General features: G+C 52.7%; 2 protein-coding genes across 3 annotated transcripts; one reads left to right on the forward strand and one right to left on the reverse strand.

The window, feature by feature from the left end:
* Window positions 1-2,979: 2,979 nt before the first annotated feature.
* LOC122727560 lies at window positions 2,980-6,989 on the reverse strand. The gene is made up of 2 exons (XM_043965159.1): window positions 6,785-6,989; window positions 2,980-6,506 (listed from the first exon to the last, which is right to left on the reverse strand). Exon 2 carries the CDS (start codon window positions 6,364-6,366, stop codon window positions 5,176-5,178), a length of 1,191 nt encoding a protein of 396 aa, XP_043821094.1. The 5' UTR covers window positions 6,367-6,506; window positions 6,785-6,989; the 3' UTR covers window positions 2,980-5,175.
* A 916-nt stretch (window positions 6,990-7,905) lies between these two features.
* EIF3L (eukaryotic translation initiation factor 3 subunit L) lies at window positions 7,906-19,685 on the forward strand. Of its 2 annotated transcripts, XM_043967382.1 has the most exons (13): window positions 7,906-8,066; window positions 8,863-8,911; window positions 9,501-9,711; window positions 11,179-11,258; window positions 12,219-12,280; window positions 12,780-12,849; window positions 13,043-13,116; window positions 15,115-15,286; window positions 15,925-16,079; window positions 17,386-17,556; window positions 17,726-18,223; window positions 18,959-19,039; window positions 19,471-19,685. In XM_043967382.1, the coding sequence occupies exons 1-13, from the start codon at window positions 8,034-8,036 to the stop codon at window positions 19,507-19,509; spliced, it is 1,695 nt and encodes a 564-aa protein (XP_043823317.1). In that variant the 5' UTR covers window positions 7,906-8,033; the 3' UTR covers window positions 19,510-19,685. The 2 variants fall into 2 exon arrangements, with proteins under 2 accessions (XP_043823317.1, XP_043823318.1); XM_043967383.1 differs by lacking the exons at window positions 7,906-8,066; window positions 8,863-8,911; window positions 11,179-11,258 and having other exon boundaries at window positions 9,633-9,711.
* The last annotated feature ends 421 nt before the right edge of the window (window positions 19,686-20,106 follow it).

A 20,106-nucleotide genomic window follows, 5' to 3' on the forward strand; every position in this document is an offset into this window, starting at 1 on the left:
CCAAGTTTATCCTCAGGCTGGGTCTGGGGCTGGAATCAGTGATTCTGTTTAGCATTGGGAACCAATCTCTGAAGGACTCTCACTGGGAGATCTATGCTTAGGTCTCCTCCTGATCCCTACAGGAGTTTTGACCCCGTAGGTCACTCACACAATCCAACCACGTTGCTTTTTCTGTTCATCTCACTGGGATCTGGAGAAAGCCAAAGACCATGAGGTTCAAACCAAAGTCCTAGTTTCAACTCTGGTGGCTCTGCCGTTGAAGCATGGAGTTCTAACAGTTGGGCCTTGCATCCTACCTTTCCTAAGAGAAATCTTGTAAAGTGGGCATAGTGGCTGCCAAGATGGGTAGACTCAGCCTTGGTTAACAGATTATAACTAAGACCTTCTGAAATAATCAGATTGATTCCATATGACTTTATTAATTATGTTTACAATTGATTTTGTCCTACATGATGCCTAAATCACGGTTCTGTCTCTGAACTTAGTTGAGAAATTCAGTTGACCTGTAATGGGTTAAGTTTAGAAGTCCAGTTCTCTTGCCAATCACTGTTCTATTCTTGCCTCAAGGAAATCTGTTATCCTTGAGGGAAGCAGATGGACACCAGGGAGTCCGGTCTGGTATCTTTACACCACCAAGCTGTCCTTCAAGGATGTCTAGTTTATTCTCCAAAAAGAGTCTGGTCTGTTATCTCTAAGCTTGCAGTTTGTTGTTAGCCCCTCATTCCCAATTTTCCACTATGTTGTCCCCTACACCTCAGCTCTGGAACCGATCGTGCTGATTTTGCCATTCATGATATCAAGCTCTTTTAACCAATTATAACTTGTTCCCCAGCTATGAGGTCCTAGTCTTTGTTCTGTAATCCCCAAAATGATAAAAAGAAAGCTGTCCCCCTCATTCAGGGGTTCTTAGTTTTTTTTTGAGGAAGCTGAGATCCTATTTATTGGTAAATTTGTACTTTACTAATAAATGATTATGTGTGGCTCTCGGTTTACCTTATTTTAACTGTTACACTTCCCTAGAAGCGTCCATCCTTGTAAAGCCTTACCAACAACAAAAAAATCCACTTTTCACCTTTTATGTGTTTAAGTGGTCTCTCCCTGACACATGAAAAATGACTTGCATTGACCATTGAGTAAGAAGACTAAGTATGCAGACACCATGGGAAGCTGCTAATGTTGGTAAACATTTTACCTTATTCACACTTCAGATATCCTTAAAGTACTAGCTAAGTTTACACTAAATCTGACACCAAATTGTTGGAGAATTTTCTCAATCGCTCAGGAAAGGCATACCCAGTAACCGTGGGTTAAAGATAGAAGGACAGACTGAATGGAGAAATTTTTTATTGTGCTAAAGGAGTGCATCTGAGCTGGTTCATGGAGGACCAAAATGACATCAGTATGTTGGGGTCAAGGCACAGTGTGTCAGTTGTGGCTGATCAGACCAATACAAGCTCAGAAGGCTCTACCACAGGTCAGGCACAAAGAATCCATAGGAACATTTAGAATGGAGATAATTCTAAATTTGCTCAAATGAAACGAGAGGCCAAGCATTCAAACACTAATGCAGAGGAAGGATCTTATTGTCCAGTAGCTTTTCTTGCCAGGTGATCTTCAGAATGTTCTGAAGACAATTCAAATGGAATTGATCCAATTGAACCATCAGTTTTAGCAAATGGAAAAATATGGGGGCAGCTATGTGGCGCAGTGGATAGAGCACCAGCCCTGGAGTCAGGAGGACCTGAGTTCAAATCTGGCCTCAGACATTTAACGCTTACTAGCTGTGTGACCCTGGGCAAGTCACTTAACCCCAATTGCCTCACTAAAAAAAAAAAAAAAGAAGAAAAATATGGAATGCTGTGAGTAAACACCCTTACCTTGGGAGTCTACTTTCCAGGGATGAGCACACAGATGATGAGGTTAACACACACTTTGCCAGAGCTAGCTCGGTGTTTGGGAGGCTCCAAAGAAAAGTGTGGGAGAAGGTTAGGCTGCCTCCCAAACGTCGTGCTGACCTCATGGCTGTGTACGCCTGTTAAATCTGGACCACATGCCAGCTCCATGCCAGGAAATGGAATCACATTTAGCCTAGAAGCTTCTATTTCTTAGGGTACACTTTGGGTTTTTCTAGCTTTTTAGACTTTTGGAACTACACACTCAATTGACGGCATTCTGAGCCAGAATGAAAATAGGGAGAACATGCAAACGCTGGGGTCAGAATGTTAACTTTGTGGTCTCAGATGCCAAAGATCAGGTTTGTTCCAATGGAATAATGTTTTTGAACTGTTTGAGGACAGTGGAGGTCTCAGGAGAGAATTAGTCAGGTTCATCTAGTTGTTGCCAAGAAGGGAAATCAAATACAGGAAGAGAATCTTATTCAGGGGTCCCCCTCATTGTATGCAACATCAGAGCTGTTTCTTTGGCCTCACAGGTTGCTTTTCTTGGGGGCAGATATTTCTCCCAATCTTAAGGGACACAGGCTTATCTACCTCCTCCATACACCTTAAGAGACAATTTGAGAATGTTAAAGGCCCAGTATTTGGCACAGTAATTTCTTGTTTCAAAATAAAAGTCAGGGGCAGCTAGGTGGCACAGTGGATGGAGCACCAGCCTTGGATTCAGGACCTGGGTTCAAATGCTGCCTCAGACCCTTGACACTTACTAGCTGTGTGACCCTGGGCAAGTCATTTAACCCCAATTGCCTCACCAAAAAAGAAAAGTCATCCCAAGCCTGTTCTGTTCCTCTGCTTCTCAGGGGATGCTTGGGTCTGGAGGCCAGTAGCTAGTGCCTGCAGCCCTTTCCAAATGAGTCAACGTTACTCTTGGGGGTATCAGAGGAAATCACTGAGGAGAGCTGATCAGATCCTCCTCTTCACATTGCTTCCTTTATTTGGTAGCCACTACCCTTTAAATGACTAAATCATGAAAAACAAACGACTATACCCAGGGGAAAAAGAAACCACAAGTGATAAAGCTGAATAGAGCTAAGAGGTTTATTGAGTGATCGATACCAATGAAAATGCCTTCATTAAGTGTTTACTATGTAATGAGATCTGGGGATACAAAAGGAAAATTGAGACAGACTCTTGATGTTTAATTAGAAGAGACAGGACAGGATAAGAGAGGCAGGATAAAGATACCCCAAAGTACCCAGGATGCAATAGCAGGGCAGATGGCGAGGTCCAAGGGTCCTTAAGGAGACAGAAGAATGTTCTTGGTGGCTCGTAGAGGTCTCAGGACAGGATGAGATGAGAGGAGAGGAAAGGAGAGGAGGGGAGGGGAGGGGAGATGAGAGATGATGAGATGAGGAGAGGAGAGGCTCTTTGGGTCTGGAGTGGGGTCTCCCTGGGTGATCAGGGACCCCTCAGGGGTTTTGAGGCTCAGTGGAGGAAAGGGGGTAGGGGGAAGGAAAAGGCAGCAGTTCCTCCAATGACTCCTGGGGAAGGGATAGTTAGTTCCCCCAGGAAGGCAGAAAACCAGTGATGGATTTCCATCGGCTATGTCCGTATCATAGACGCCTGCTATCTCAAATCAGCTAATGGGGAGCAGAAGTGGCGCAGCAGGGAGGAAAAGCTCAAGGCCATTCCAAGGTGGCTTCTGAACTTTCCCTTTTCATATGAAAAGGGTCCCATTTCTGGGACATCAACAATGCCACAGCCTTCAGGCCCTAGGGTAGTGATGGGCTTAATGGGGATCTCCATTTAGGAGGCAATGTCCATTTCTTTTTTTTTTTTTAATTAAATTTTATTTTATTTTCACGGGCAATGGGGTTAAGTGACTTGCCCAGGGTCACACAGCTAGTAAGTGTTAAGTGTCTGAGACCGGATTTGAACTCAGGAACTCCTGAATCCAGGGCCGGTGCTTTATCCACTGCGCCACCTAGCCGCCCCGGCAATGTCTATTTCTATTTCTCATAGGGACCGGGGTGTTGCCCCAAACCCCCGGACTCCTTCCTGTGGGCTGACCTGAGCCTCCTTACCACAACTTAGGAAGGAAAGAAGGAAACAAGTATTCATTAAGCACCTACTATGCACCAGGAACTGTGCACAAATAATTATGTAATTTGCCAGTTGAGGGATATAAGACAAACAAGCAAACTACACAGGAAGTGGAGGGCTGAGTCCCCTAAGGATCTGGTTTGATTCTGAAAACATTTCTCAGCTGCTTGGCCAACGTCCAGGGCAATGTTCTTGGTGTTTACTTCTCAAGGAACAGCACTGAGGGCTTTGCTTTAAAGACTTCAACCTCTCCCCTTGGATTACCTGGGAGCCCTGACCTGGCTTGGGGGGGGAGAGGGGGTTGGGGTTGGGGATGGGGAGAAACTTTCACAAGATTTCTATGAGAGAGACTTGGATAATTTCAGATGAGCACCAGACAGGGTCCTCCATGGCAGGCTGTGGATCCAACGGCAAACCCCTTTACCATGGATCCGCTTGAGGCCCACACAGATCATGGGCAAGGGGTATCAACAATTACAAAGGGTCCTTATCCCATGAAGGCCCACAATCAACAATTAAGGCAAAATACAGGTGCTAGGGGTGAGGCACAGGAACAGGCCAAAACACCTCCCCAAGATAGTCCTGAAGCTTTCCCTCTTTTTTTAACCTCCCCCCACAAGATCCCAGCTCTCATGCCCACAAGAACAGCTCCCATTTTTGAGGTCTCACAGATTCTGCTGAAATGGATGGCATGCCTGGGGTTTTTTAACCCCTTGTACCTCTGCCTAGGAGGTAAAAATCTGTTATCTCCAAGTGCTAAGTGGCTACAGAGGACTGCATTATTAAAATCTTGGAATGGGGGCAGCTAGGTGGCACTACAGTGGATAAAGCACCAGCCCTGGATTCAGGAGGACCTGAGTTCAAAGCCAGCCTCAGGCACTTGACACTAGCTGTGTGACCCTGGGCAAGTCATTTAACCCTCACTGCCCTGGAAAAAAAAACTAATAAAATAAAAAAATTGATATCAAATTTGTATTAATAAAATCTTGGAATAGAAAAGCTCTTCCCCACAGTTTAGGAACTGAAGGTAGAAGGCGAAATTACAAAACAAATCTCCTAATAAGGAGCCAGGCTTTGGCTTTTTAACAAACTGTATCTCAGTGGCAGTGGCTTGCCACATCAAGAGGAGAGGGCCGGAGGCTCCCATCCAGTCTGGGCTTTAAGGAATGACTGTCCCTCAAGTGAGCCTGAAGGGTAGTTGGAGTTGACGCTGGAGCAGGCGCCTTTGGCGATAAGGACACTCCTTTTTCCAATGACCAAGCTGCTTACAGTAAAAGCATGCAGAAGGATGGAAGGGACTCTTGGGACCTCTCTGACTAGGGACCAACTGGACAATTATTTTCTCTTTCCACCACTGCTCCCAGTGATAGTTAGCTAAGGCCACTAATTCTTGGATGCCTTTTCCTTCCCATCCCACACAAGCACGAAGCTGTTCTTGAACTTCGGGGAGAAGGCCTTGGACAAAAGCCATTGCCTTCCCTTGGGTGGCCCCGTTGGCTGGGTCATCGATGCCGGAGTACTCCTCAAAGACTTCTGTAAAGCGATCTAAATATATGCCAGGCTGCTCATTTATCTTTTGCTTACAGCGTACAATTTTCCCCCAATCAGATTTTCTAGGGCAGACCAGCAGGATAGCATTGAGTAAAGCCTGGAAGACCCAAACCAAGTGAGGGCCTTCCCCTGGATCATCTGTTGGCCAAAGCGCCTCCTCAAAGATGCTCTGTCTGACCTTTCTGGGCAATATGATTGTCAAAAGTCCGTTCATTTCTGCCCAGGTGGGCTTAAAAACATCAACGACAAAAGTCAATTGTTTCCTAAACACTTTTGGTTCTTTCTCAATGTCAGGGAACATGGAGGCAAGGCAATACCAATAGTCAGGCCTAATACTACTACAATCAAACACGTTCCTCCTCCACTCTGGGTACTGGACCACACTAGGCCTGGGAGGACACAAGGAAGCACGTCCTACATCTGCGGCTACGGACGGCACCAGGGAAGAGGAAGGAAGGGGCGTTAAAGGCACTGAATTGGCAGGAGGCTGAGGCGGCTGGGGAGCTTCCTGGGCTCCCGGGGGCTGCGCGGGTCTCGGCTGCTGTGGAGGAGGATCTCCCGGGGCCGCGGGTGGCGATGGGGGGCTGGAAGCCTCAAAGGCGCGAATCTTGTCGCGCAGCTCCTTGATGGCCTCCTGGTGCCGCTGCTCCTGAGCGTCCCGGTGCCTTCGGGAAGCTTCGGCGTGCCAATCGATGAACGCCTTCCACTCCGCTCGCCCAACCTTCGATCCCTGCGACTGCAGGACCTCCTTGAGGTGCGTGATTTTGCTCAGGTCAAAGGATCCTTCGGGCGGAAACCCCAGCGCCCCCGGCTCCATCAGGTGAGCCTGCTCCAGTGGGCCAGAAACCGGCAGCAGCCGGGCCGGTAGTGCCTGTACATGTAAAAGGCCGGCGTGCCCTCCTCGGGGACCGCCCCCTTCTGAGCCCGGGACGCCTGGTTTCCCATGCCGCCTCCGACCTGTGCAACCAACAACAGTCCTTCTCAGGTTAGTCTGAACAGCGGCCACCGGGCCCCCTCCCCCACCCGCACCTGTCCGGCCCCGGGCCAGCGGGGAGAGGCGGCGTGGGGAGCACTGACCACCCAGAGCAGGGGCGGGAGAAGGCGCTGAGCAGCGGCTGCCGGGCACTGGAAGCGCAGACGGAACTCTCGGGCAAAGGGCGCGAGGGGGCAGAGTCGGGAAGAGAACTCGGAACCCACCACGCTCACACACGCACACCCCATTTTAAGTGTCTTACCCCGGAGTCACACTGAGAGTCGGTGGGAAAGGTGCAGAATTCGAACCCAGGTCCAAAGGAGACAAAATGCACAAGCAGAGGCAGAGAAAGAGCCTCGCACTCCGCAACAGGAGAGAAAAAAAACGGTCCGGGGCCAGGGTCCAGGAAATGGAGGGCTGGGGGGCGGGGCGCCACCCATCCTCTAATCCATTTTCAAACGTGGTGCCTCCAGGCACAAATAAGGACTAGTTCCTGTCTCAAAGCATCATGGGGCATATTGTTGATCGGAGGGGGGGGGGGACACACCCCACCCCGCCCTCTAAGGCGTTCCCTCCCACTCCCCTCCCGCACTCCATGCTTAAGCATCATGGGATTTGTTGTCGGCCTCGCCTTCTAAGGCGTAAGGGCCCTGACCCTTGAAGCATCATGGGATATATTGGGGGAAAAGGGGAAAATACTTCTAAACCATAGGCCTCCGTGGCCCCAATGCATTGTGGGACATGTAGTTCAAGCCAGACTCCCAAGGACCAAGACTGCCTTTCCCCAAAGCATCGTGGTACATATCCTCAGACTAGTGTGGAAAACGCTGCCAGAGTTTGGGAATTCTGCCCAGATCCCAGTGTAGAGCACAAGCGTTCTCGACGTCTTTCTGTTCCGCTCCGCCGTCGCCGACGTAACGCTCCAATGGCGCCTGCACGCGGGCTGTCCATGGCCATCGCCTGCTCCAATCTCAATGTCCACCAAGGGAAGGTCCAGAGACTTGTCTCTCCGCTCTGTTCATTGAGAGGGATAAAGAAGAGCTGTAAGTGGCTTCCAGGGGTCAATCCATAGGCCGTATTTGGCCCTGAATCACCTGCGACAGAAGCAGGCGCAGTTTAAACGCCTAAACACGCTTTTCTGGAGCCCTTCGTCTGGGGTTTACGAACACGCCGGAACGCGGTGGTCAGCGTGGAAGAGGAGCCTCCATATTGGGTGTGGCAGGTCAGGTTTTTCTTACATTAGCTAAGCACCCGTTTGTTATCCTCGCTGATACAAAAACCAATAAGGCAATATCGCCAAATCTCAGGCCCTCTCCAGAGGGACACCAGAAACATTTGAAAATAAATAACAACTTTCGCCACTCTCTTCATGGTAGGCTCTATTGGCCGGATATCCCGGAAGTGTGCTTGCGTCCGTTTCAGCTTCCGGGGGTCCTGCGCAGGCTCCGGCGGCCGGCGCTCGCAGCACGATTGCTCGCTCCTTCTCTGAGCCGAGTCTCTAATCCGCCGCCATGTCCTACCCGTCCGAGGATTATGACAACGAGGTAACAGGGGCCCTGGTCCTTGGGTCGAGCTCAGCCCCCTTCGGGGGCCCAGGGGGTGGGCGTGCGGTGAGGTGCGGGGTCCCGAGGAGGTCCCTCCGCCTCTCCTTCCTCTGCTTTTTCCATCTTTCTCGCCTCCTCCCCTCCCCCTTCCCCATTTTTCACCCCCCCAACTCTCATCTCCCCCCCACCCTCCTCTCTCCTTTCTAGTCCCTTCCTCCCCCTTTCTTTCCTCCTACCTCCCTTTTCTTATTCACCCCCATTTAACTTCCCCCTCCGCTCTCCTCTCCGCCTTTTCTTCTCTTTTCTCCCCTAAAAGGACCCCCCCCCCCAAAAAAAAGCGCGCTAATGTCTGACCGACTGTCATCCTGTCCCTGTGTGGCTGCCCCCCGACCTGCCTTTAGAGACGGGCCGAGTCAGTGAACCCCCTAAGCACCTACTACGTGTGGGTCACTGTGCCAGACTCTAGGGATGCGAAGAAAGGCCCGAACAGCCCCTGCCCTCCAGGAGCTCCCGCACATCCGGGGTATAGACAGTGGGAGTGGGGGGTGATCTCGGGGGGCCCTGGGGAGGCTTCTCCTGGAAAGACCCCTTTGGGGTCGCTATAGCCCTGCTGGGGAAGGGGGAGGGGCGCAGGGTCCCCCTGCTTTTCCTCTCCTCCAGAGGAGCTGGGCCGGTGTACCCCTTTGGTTTTCCTCTTACTTGGCTTTTGGGTTCTTCCGCTGTCAGTGCAGTCGCTTGTGGGGAGGGGAAGGCCTCAGACCTGGGATTGACCCACTTGCTGCTTCTCTCTCTCCAGGGTGCATACGATCCCTACGCTTACCCCGGCGACTATGACATGCACACAGGTGAGCAGAGTCCCATCTAGTGCCCCCAACTCTGGGCCCCAGGCCCTGACCCAGCACCAGCTTCAGCCAGGAGCCGGCTTTGGGGGTGACAGCCTTCACACAGCGTGGTCTCAGTGGCCACAGTCACCAAAAAGTGTTGGTTCAGTTTTCATTGCAGATAGAAGGATCCGCTGGTGCTGGGGGTGGGGTTGGGGAGAGGATAGAAGCTTCCTCAAGAGTATCGATTGTTTCCTTCTTTTGTGTTTGTCCTCCTACTGCCAAACACCCAGATGCTTCACTGAATCCTTGTTGATTGATCGAGGGGTAATCCACAAATCAGCCTGTGTAATACCCAATGTTAGGTGATGACAGAAGTTATAAAACTCTCCATCCCATTTGTTTGGGGGGATTCATGGGATTTGTGTGAGTCTTAGTGTTAAAAGCGCTGTTCCTGAGTCACTTCAGTGCTGGTTCCTCCTATAATTGGGGTTCCCTCTCAGCCTTTGCTTATGGTATGGCCCTATTTCTGGGGATTCTCTGGTGACTGAGAGTGAGCGATGGTCTTAACACTTTTTCTCTTCTCCCATCTTGTCATCTCTCTGACCCACAGGAGACCCAAAGCAGGACCTGGCCTATGAACGCCAGTATGAGCAGCAGACCTACCAAGTGATTCCTGAGGTGATCAAGAACTTTATCCAATATTTCCACAAAACTGTCTCCGACCTTATTGACCAGAAAGTCTATGAGCTTCAGGCCAGCCGGGTGTCCAGCGATGTCATTGATCAGAAGGTCTACGAGATCCAGGACATCTATGAGAACAGGTGTGGACGGTTGTGCCTCAGGCTCCTCTTTCCACTGTCCATGATGGGTTCCACCCTCCTCTTACCGATGATCTTGCTTCTTTGCTCAAACTGCGCGCCGATGGTTGGCATGCTTCAGCACCAACTCCTTCCTGTCCCATTTGGCTTAGTCTATTCATAAACTAACCTGCTTCGTGTGGCTTTTCTGACCACTCTGAGCCTTAGAGTGTCCAGCTAGATGGCCTCTTAAATACCTCTGAATCCACCTTGGAGATCAGCCTTTATTCTTAGGAACAAGTACTAAAGCCTGTGGTGCTTGGGGGGAGGGGGTCATTCGGCATTTATTAAGTGCCTGCTGTGTGCCACACACTGTCAGGCACTCAAAGTACAGGCACAGAAGGGAAACATTCTCTTCTCACAACCCAATGGGGAGACTATAAGTGTGTGAGTGTGCAAGCACACATGTACATACCATCTGTACATACACAAGCCACTAGGTGGCACCATGGTGCACAGAGTGCTGGGCTTGCTGTCTGGAACTCCTCTTCTCGAGTTCAAATCCTGCCTCAGACACTTAATAGCTGTATGACCCTAGGCAAGTCACTTAATCTCCTCTGCCTCCTGTTTCCTCATCTATCAAATAAATTGAAGAAGGAAATGGCAAACTGCACTAGGATCTTTGCCAAGAAAACCCCAAATGGGGGAGTGGACAGTTGGATACAACTGTACAACAAATATAACATTAATAAATACAAATGTCTACAGAACAGTTGTGTGCAGGGTCGTTGAGAGGACCCTAGTGGTTAGGGGAATCAGGAGTGGCTTCATGCAGAAGATGGTGCTTGAACTGGATCTCTGGGCTACAGGGAAGGAGGAGGCTGTGGAGGTCAGCCAGTCCAAGGCCCAGTGCCCAGAGATGGGCATGTGTGAAAGTAGTTGGGCTGAGACTGGTAGACGGGTCAGGGCCAGGTTGTGTAGGACTTAGCTAAACACGAGCTTACATTTTATTCTGGAGGCTGAATAGGAAGTCACGGGAGAGATAGAACAGAGGGGGCCCAGGGCTGGATCTGCACTTGAGGAGGAAGAGCAGCAGCAGCCTATAGGATGAACTTGTCTGGGCAGAGCCTTGAGGCAGAAAGACCACCAGGAGGCCATGGGAATAATGGGGGGGGGGGGACGAGCTCCTGTCCCCAGGTGGCGCCTGAAGTCCCCCTTCTGGGTGAGGTAAATGAAAACCCCTAAAGCAGACTTGGTGCCCATGTCTGTTGACAGTTTGGTCTTGTTTCATGAAAGTACAAGTGGACCTTCCTAGGGCAGAGATGGTTTCAATAAACTAGAAGAAACTGCCCATTTGGATCTCTAAGAAGGAATGTTTGGATCTATCTTTGACAGATATTGGCTAAAAATGCAGGATCCAGACTTTTTCTTCTATGGGCAGATTTTCCTGTCTGATCGATATCTCTCCCCCCCCCTCTCTCTCACCTTTAGCTGGACCAAGCTCACTGAAAGGTTCTTCAAGAACACTCCCTGGCCAGAAGCGGAGGCCATCGCCCCACAAGTTGGCAATGGTAGGGTTGTGCTTGTGTAAGGTGTCCCTTTTCCTTCTGGAGGAGAATCTTGGGGAGGGGGTGAGATGGAACCAGCCAAAGAGCACCGACCTTTGTCTCTGAGATTTTCTAGGGGGTGCAGCAGCTTTCTCTACTGGTTAGGGAACTTTTCCCTGCCAGGAGTTTGCTGAGGTAAATTCCCCTGATGCATCCCAGCAGGATGTGAATTGCTCCTCAAACATCCACGAGCTAGTCTGCATCTACAGCTGCTAGCAAAGGGTTATCTTAGCGCCGAGCCTGAAATGCGTTTAGTCATTTGGAAGTAAATGAGTGAAAGTTGCCTCTAAGTTCCCTGCTCTCTGTGATGACGGATAAATTGGCTGCCCTGGAACCAGATGGGAAGCACATGGAGAGCTCTCAGGACCGAGGGAGTGGTGTGTTTCTAGAGATGCCCGTCCTGCTTTGCCAAGGAGCAGAACAGAGAATGGGCGCTTCCTCTGGTCCTTTCCCCAGCTCCCCCCCGACCCTGCAATTCTGGTCATTGAAGGGGTTTCCACACACTGAAGCTCTGTCATTCTCCTGACTTTGGTCATGGGCACAGTTGTGCTGTTACCATCCCCGTGATCTTCACTGAGTCACCCGAGGTCTTGAGCTCTCTCCAAGCCCGACTGCTCTGCTTTAGATGAGGGGGCAAGGCCTCCCTCGAGTCCTCAACGGTTCTGATGTTGGCATACAGGTGTTGGGTTTGGGGCTAGGAGGCAGTGCTGCGTGTTCTTGGCAGGGGGGTGCCAAGAACCTAGCTTCACCCTGTGCTTGCTCAGGGACAGGGAACGTGTGGTGAGAACCCCAGATGCTCACTGGCCTCTTGGCCCTCCTTTCCCTCTCTCTTTCTCTCCTTCTCTCTCTTCTCCTTCCTCTCTCTCTCTCTCTCTCTCTCTCTCTCTCTCTCTCTCTCTCTCTCTCTCTCTCTCTCTCTCGTAGATGCTGTCTTCCTGATCCTGTATAAGGAGCTGTATTACAGACACATCTATGCCAAAGTCAGTGTGAGTATCTGCGTGGGGCCACCATCTTTAGGCTCCCTCTTCTGACACATCCTGCCACAGACCACTTGGGGTCCCCCCTGCTCCTCAGTCTTGACCCTTCTGACCTTGGTTGACATTCTCTGAGTTGGTAAAGTAATGTTCAGAAGTGGTGACGGGCCTGGTCAGGGCATCGAGGGAGTAGTACTGTTGGGCCTTCCCTTCCCTCCCATGTGGGCAATTGCTGCTGCTGCCCTTTGATCCACAGTCTGCCAGAGCTCACAGTCACCTGCACATTCTGTCCAGAGTCCCCCAGACCTCTGGTTCTGCCAGCCGCAGCCTCACTTCCCACTTCCATTGATGCCTCGTCCCTCCCAGCAGGACGACGGCCCCTTCTCCCTCTGGATTGGGTGCTTGATCATCAGCTTTTTCTCCAACAGTCCCTTTACCCACCACCAGTTGGCAATGAATCGTTGGGTTTGGTTGAATAATTAAGTCTGGCTTTCTCCTGTTATCTTTCCAGGGTGGGCCTTCCTTGGAGCAGAGGTTTGAGTCCTACTACAACTACTGCAACCTCTTCAACTACATCCTCAGTAAGTGAGGCCTGGGGGTGTCATGTGATGGTTGGGGGGCCTATAATGAACTTACACTAGTTAGTTTTTCTTCGGCGGTTGATGTGATAACTCTAGGAGTCCCCAGTTAGCAGGCCCCTTTCCCAGGGTCCCCAGCCTTGAGGAGTGTGGGGAGTGGATGCATGATTTTCCTCTGCTCGTCTGTCCTCGGCAGATGCTGATGGCCCTGCCCCCCTCGAGCTGCCCAACCAGTGGCTGTGGGATATCATCGATGAATTCATCTACCAGGTATCCTGCATGCCTTTCTGCCAGGCTTGCGGGGGGAGTGGGGGGGGTCTGAAACAATTTGTTGTTACCACTGGACACAAGTCGGGAGCCCATGGCAGCGGTGGCAGGCAGCTATCCCTCAGGTCATAGATGGGGGGACCAGGGGTCACCCATGGTGATCATAGCAGTTGACACTTCATACTTGACACCCGTTATCTCCTCTGAACCTTACAACAACCGGGCGAGAGAATTTTGAGTTGTCTTGGTTTTACTGCTGAGGAAACTGAGGCTCACCACAGTTCCCCAAAGTCATATAATTAGTAGGTGAAGGAGCTGGGGCTCAAATTGCCCGGGACACCCCCCTTCTCTCTTCCACAGCTTTGACCTGTCCAGGGTTGCTAGTAGCGGCCCCAGGCGGTCAGCAGCAGACCCTGTGGATTGGAGGCTGGAGGGGCCTCAGAGTCATCTAGTCTGTGCCCACGGGAGGAAGCCGAGGCCCAGAACAGGGACAGATCCCGTGCCATCTGTTCTTGGTTACAGTGGACTGGGGTGTATGTAAACAATCACTGCCCTCTGGGGAGCCAGATGGTTGTCACAGGGAACGTCAGGATTCTCGATGTGCTGGCAACGTTTACTCTTAGGACTTAGAGCCACTGGGTAGGACCTTTGAGGCCCCCTTTCTAGCACAGCCTGCCTTTTATAGAGAAGAGAACGGGCCCAGAGGGGTTAGGGGACCCCCTTAAAGGAGCGGCGCTGAGAATCCCGTCCCATTGGCTGGTTACCAGCAAAGGGTTCTTTTCACTGAACTGCAGCTGAGGGACCCCCCCAAGTCAGGGACCCTTGAAGCAGAGACTCCCAGACCTCCCGTGTGTGGCCAATCATTTTCCTCTGTTCCACGTGTCATGCAGGCAGCCATGCATCTTCTCATCGGACAACTTAGTTACCAGCTTCACATAGGAGCAGGCATCCACCAGGCCACAGATGTCGAGGGTGGGCTCTTGGAGGGGGCTCCCGCCCTGTGTTCTCGTGGGCCACAGCCCCAGTTCACGCTGGTTTCCTTTGGCCGTTCCCCTTTCGTTGGCCAGATGTCATCCTGGTTGCAGATTCACTTGGCTAATTGGTCTGTGGGATTGTGAGAGGATCAGCCGACTTTATCCTTCTTAGAGGGAGCCATGGGCTTGGCTTTATTGAGCAGCTTTCTCCTGGAAAACTGAAGCTTCTTTACCCATCCAGGATGGACGAGGAGAAGCTTGTCCAGGGACAGACACAATTCTGCTGATGCACCTTGTTTTTTTCTTTCTCTCTCTTTTTTTAAAATAAGATTTCTAGTTTCAAATTTTTCTCCTTCCTCCCTCCCCAAGACAGCACGCAATCTGATATAGGTTCTATATGTACAATCACATCAAACATCTCCGCATTAGTCATGTTGTGAAAGAAGGATCAGAGCAAAAGGGGAAAACCTCAAAAAAGGGAAAAAAAAGTACAGCGTGGTTCAGTCTGCATCTCGATGCCACAGTCCTTTTTTTCCTGGATGTGGAGAGCATTTTCCATCACGAGTCCCTTGGAACTGTCTTGGACCATTGTACTGCTGAGAAGAGTCAAGTCTGTCACAGTCGGTCCACACCCAGTGTTGTTGATACTGTGTACAGTGTTCCGCTTTTGCTCCTCAGCGTGCTGACGCGCCTTTGATGGTTCTGGTCGGTCTGCTGGCTTTTCGTGGCCTCCATGTATTCCACGAGCCAGAATGAGCTTAGCCAGGACGTCATCTTGTTGGACACTCAAAATATTTGGTGACGATCGCTCTGTCACTTGCTCTTGACTCAAATCCATGTTTTGGGATTAGTGGGAGAGCAGATAGACGAAGCCAAGTCTGGTGCCTGGGAAGGAAGCATTAGGCGGTAAATCATGGCAGCAGCCCCCCAAAAGCACGGGGCCCTCACGGTATAGGGCGGCCACGCTCCTCAGGGCTGTGGCCGGGCCTCTCAGGTGACTCGCCCTCCGGGCTCTCCCCCCCTGCAGTTCCAGTCATTCAGCCAATACCGATGCAAGACAGCCAAAAAGTCAGAAGAGGAGATCGACTTTCTGCGTTCTAACCCCAAGATCTGGAACGTCCACAGCGTCCTGAATGTGCTTCACTCCCTGGTAGACAAATCCAACATCAACCGGCAGCTGGAGGTCTACACCAGCGGGGGTGAGTGAGAGCAGCCGGCTGGGAGGTGGGGAATGCCAGGCCCATCCATCCCACACGGGGTCATCGTCGTCCTGTACAGAGGGGGGAACAAGGTTTGACGTTTGGGCCTCCGAGCAGAGAAGGGTGGAAATGTTATCGGTCCCCTTGAGGTCCTTAGCGCCGCTGTGGTCTCCTCTCTAACTAGTGATCTGCTTAGGAGGTCTCCTTGCAGACAGTGCTACCACCCACCCCCAACCCAAGTTTCCCTCCCGAGCTGCAGGGGGGCAGCTCCCAAACATGGGTCTGGCCGATGTGCCGCAGGCATGAGTGGGTTTGTCCGAGGTGAGCTGCCCCTTGTGTGTCCCAGGATCCTTTGGGTGTCAGTGGCCTGACTGGGACAGTCCGATGCTCCTTTCCCCCACATCTCGTCGCTTTGCCACTAGCCCAATGGTATCAAATTCATTCAGGTCCCACCAGGCCCCCAAATGCCCTAGAGAGCCACAGGCTAACACTCCACGTGGACTGTTGACTTGGTCAGGTATTTCCCAGTCACACTTTAATGAGGTCTTGGGATGCTGGGGGGGGGGGGGCTTCTTCCTCCCAGCACCTCGCCCTGCTAGGCAGGTGCTGAATGAAGGTGTCACCCCTCCACTGCCCAGGTGACCCCGAGAGCGTGGCTGGCGAATATGGCCGGCACTCCCTCTACAAGATGCTCGGCTACTTCAGCCTGGTCGGGCTGCTCCGGCTGCACTCCCTCTTGGGGGATTACTACCAGGCCATCAAGGTGCTGGAGAACATTGAGCTCAACAAGAAGGTAACACACACACCCCTGGGGGCAGGCGGCTTGTGAGTGGCCTGTGGGTAGAGGGCAACCATCAGCCAGAGTGGAGATGGAGGCTGGGGGGAGGAGACGCCAGGTGCTATAGGGAAGGAGCGAGGTAGCTCCTTGGCCTCCTCTTTGTCTTGGATTCTTTAAAAATGGGGCGGGGGGGGGGGGGAGGCTAGGCGCAGTGGATAGATCACCGGCCCTGGAGTCAGGAGGACCTGAATTCAAATCCAACCTCAGACACTTAACACTTACTAGCTGTGTGACCCTGGGCAAGTCACTCAACCCCCATTGCCCTGCAAAAAAAACCAAACAAACAAACAAAAAAGAATACCAGGGGTCTCAAAAGTCTTAGTGCCATTCTAAGCCTTAATAGCCAATTAGTAAACAAATCTAATGACCGTTAAGCACCCCCACCCCACTCCCCATGCGCACTAAGACTTTTGGGACATCGTTAGGGTGTTTCAATGAAGAGTCTCCTTTTCTCAATCACAATATCCCCTCACGGTCGAAGTTATCGATGGTGACCTCTGGCTTATGGAGCAGTTACGGCTCTTCTTTCATTCCAAGTACTCTGGAGTAGGGGGGTGAAGGCCTTGTTGTCCCCATTTAAAGATGCACAGACAGGCTTAGACACTTGGCTAGTTTCCAGGCCCCATGACTTGGGCCGGATGCCCCCATGAGATCATCTCATGTCCACCTGTGCGAGGCTAGGCACAAGGCTCCTGTGTCATAGTGAATCTGTGTTTGGAAAGGCCAGTCCAGGCCTTCCAGGGCTCACGGCCTGCTATAAACACCTGTGAAAAGAAGCCCTGGTGCTCAGTGTCCTCTAAGGACCCTCCCATCTCTCAACCAGGATCTCTCTGCTGTGTTTCTTTCAGGGATTTTTATTTTTCGTTTGTGTTTTTTAGTGAGGCAGTTGGGCTTAAGTGACTTTCCCAGGGTCACACAGCTAGTAAGTGTCAAGGGTCTGAGACTGGATTTGAACTCAGGTCCTCCTGAATCCAGGGCCAGTGCTCTATCCACTGCGCCATCTAGTTGCCCCCTTTTCAGGGACTTTTAACACTTGGGGTCTCTGAGGAGGGAGAGAAGAGCAGCGTGTACAATGGGGAGTGGGCCAGGCACAGGTGGAGACAGGAAGCAGTTTCTCTAGGGTCACATTCAAGACGTTTGTGATTGGTGGAATCTCTGAACAGAACTGAGGAGGAGGAAAGGGGCCGCGGCTCACATCTGAGGGCTGCCGGCCGAACCCTCATGGGCCACGGCCACTCATGGCTGCCCCATCCCTCCCCAGAGCATGTATTCCCGGGTGCCCGAGTGCCAGGTCACCACCTATTACTATGTGGGCTTTGCCTATTTGATGATGCGCCGGTATCAGGACGCCATCCGTGTCTTTGCCAACATCCTGCTCTACATCCAGAGGACCAAGAGCATGTTCCAGAGGACAACGTACAAGTATGAGATGGTGAGCGAGAGTCAGGCCTGAGATGGCCCCCGCCCAGGGCCCGTCCCCCCCACCCCGGGTTAGATGGGGCGGTCTTGGAGGTGGGTCTCCTACTCCCGGAGGGCTCTGGGGCAGCTGGGCCCGGCCTGGGTGACACATCCCCATCCCCTCCTCCCGCCTCCCCGGGCAGATCAACAAGCAGAACGAGCAGATGCACGCGCTGCTGGCCATCGCCCTCACCATGTACCCCATGCGCATCGACGAGAGCATCCACCTGCAGCTGCGGGAGAAGTACGGCGACAAGATGCTGCGCATGCAGAAAGGGGACCCACAGGTGTACGAGGAGCTCTTCAGCTACGCCTGCCCCAAGTTCCTGTCCCCAGTGGTGCCCAACTACGACAACGTGCACCCCAACTACCACAAGGAGCCCTTCCTGCAGCAACTCAAGGTGTTTGCGGACGAGGTGCAGCAGCAGGCGCAGCTCTCCACCATCCGCAGCTTCCTGAAGCTCTACACCACCATGCCCGTGGCCAAGCTGGCCGGCTTCCTGGACCTCACTGAGCAGGAGTTCCGCATCCAGCTGCTGGTCTTCAAGCACAAGATGAAGAACCTGGTGTGGACGAGCGGCATCTCGGCCCTGGACGGGGAGTTCCAGTCAGCCTCGGAGGTGGACTTCTACATCGACAAGGTAGGACCCGAGGCCACCGGCCATTAGGGCGGGGGCAGCTCCTGGAGCTTTCTCGGAGTTGGGCCCCAGGTGCCATTCGAGGCAGCTCGGGTGACAGAGGTGGTGTGTTCAGTGACCCTCCCGCTGCCCTCTGGACAGGCCTGGAGGGCTGGAGCCAAAGTCCCAGGAGGACCTTGATAATCAACCCCCAAGTGGACCGGAACGGGGAGGGCTGTTTGAGGATTCTTTGAGAGAAGGGCATGGGGCACCTGGCCAAGTGGGGCTCCCTGCGGGTCTTTCAGTCTTGGAAGGGCTTCGTGTACAAGAGGGTGCAGAGAATGGAGGAGCGAGTCTGGGGCAGAGCGGGGGGATTCTCTTGGGGGAGCATCCTGCTCAGGGAGGGCTCTGAGACCCCTTCCGCCTGGTTCTGAACCTCAAGGGGCAGGAAGGAAGGTCTGGGCGTCCCCTCACTTCATCCGCAGCCCCTCCACTGCTGACCTTAGGAGAATCCGATGAGCCGGCTCCTTTTACAGAACGAAAAGGGTGCAGCTTGGCTGCTGAGCCTCGTGTAGTCACAAGGGGAGGCCGTCCTGGCCTCTGCCAGGTGGTCTGGGGAGTCGCTGGGATTGGGCAGAGCTTGCCTTCGAAGCCTCTTTGAGCCTAGACTTAGAGCCCTGGCTGGGAATTCGAGGCCCTGCCAAGCCTCTCGTCCAGTTCTGCCCTGCCCCCATGCCTCCCTCGCCCTCCTCCCCACAGGACATGATCCACATTGCTGACACCAAGGTGGCCCGCCGCTACGGAGACTTCTTCATCCGACAGATCCATAAATTTGAGGAGGTAAGAGGCCCTGCTGGCACTGGGGGGGGGGGGGTACCAGGAAGGCCTGGGGAGGAGGGGACTCCTCACAGAAGCCTTTCAGGAGGATGGGGGTGATTGGCTACATCTAAATCCTCAAGCGTGGCTTGTGGGGCTGTGTCAGAGCCACCCACTCTTCTCTGGGCCTTTCTCAGACCACACAGGCCTTACCTCTTGGTTTGGTCCCATGTGGAGGAGGGGACATCCCACTTGTACAGACTTGGGGGTGGTTTCTGGCACTGGGGAGATGGCTGTCCACATCAGCCTGGCAGGAGTGGGCTTCTTCAGTGGGCTCTTGGCAACAGAGGGGGTCTCTGCCCAACATGCTGTCAGAACCTAGAGGAGGTGAGGGCTCTGGGTGGCCCCCTGGTGACACACAGAGGGCCTGAGCCTTGCCTCCTCTTCCCTTCTAGCTCAACCGAACCCTAAAGAAGATGGGCCAGAGGCCCTGAGTGGACACCACCTCTAGCCACATTTGTCCAGAATTCCTGAGGTGCTGACATCCAGGTGGCAGAACACGTTTGCTGCTGTGTAGTGGCCTGACCTTTGGATCCTGACCAACAGGCCCTCCTTGCTGGGGTCTCTCTGAACCAAGGGCTTGAACGTTTAAATAAATCCCAGGAAGAGAGCTTTCTCTTAGAGTGAAATTTTGTTCAGTCGTTGTTGAAGATTTGTGGGTCCAGACAGCCCCCACGATCCCCTTCCTTGGTCCTGGCCTCCTCCGGCAGAGGATGCGATGCACCTTCCACGCGGCTGTCGGGAGCCATGGTGGAGAATCCTCAGACGAGTCCCAGTCTCGGGGGCTCTGGTGGTGGGGTACACGTCTGAAGCCTGGAAGCCTCTGGCTGGGGCCTGGGACCAAGCCTGGGTGCCGGGGAGATGCCAGGCGGCTGAGGGGGTGGCGTGAGCAGCCGGGGCCCATTGATGGCAGGGAGAAATGTTGGGGGCACACGTCTCCTTCCCTTCCCCAAGTGTTTGCAGTGATAAAGAGTCAGTCCCAGGTCCAGAGGTCAGAGATTTGAGCTACAAGAGATGAGTAAACTGAGGCC

Source organism: Dromiciops gliroides, chromosome 5, assembly GCF_019393635.1.
Source record: "Dromiciops gliroides isolate mDroGli1 chromosome 5, mDroGli1.pri, whole genome shotgun sequence".
NCBI lineage: Eukaryota > Metazoa > Chordata > Mammalia > Microbiotheria > Microbiotheriidae > Dromiciops > Dromiciops gliroides.

Bases quoted from the DNA above. Each gene is read 5' to 3' on its own strand.
- LOC122727560 (XM_043965159.1), bottom strand. From the start codon at position 6,366: ATGGAGCCGGGGGCGCTGGGGTTTCCGCCCGAAGGATCCTTTGACCTG.
- EIF3L (XM_043967382.1), top strand. From the start codon at position 8,034: ATGTCCTACCCGTCCGAGGATTATGACAACGAG. The intron at 8,067-8,862 runs GTAACAGGGGCC...CTCTCTCTCCAG, and splicing joins CCGAGGATTATGACAACGAG to GGTGCATACGATCCCTACGC. The intron at 12,281-12,779 runs GTGAGTATCTGC...TTATCTTTCCAG, and splicing joins ACATCTATGCCAAAGTCAGT to GGTGGGCCTTCCTTGGAGCA.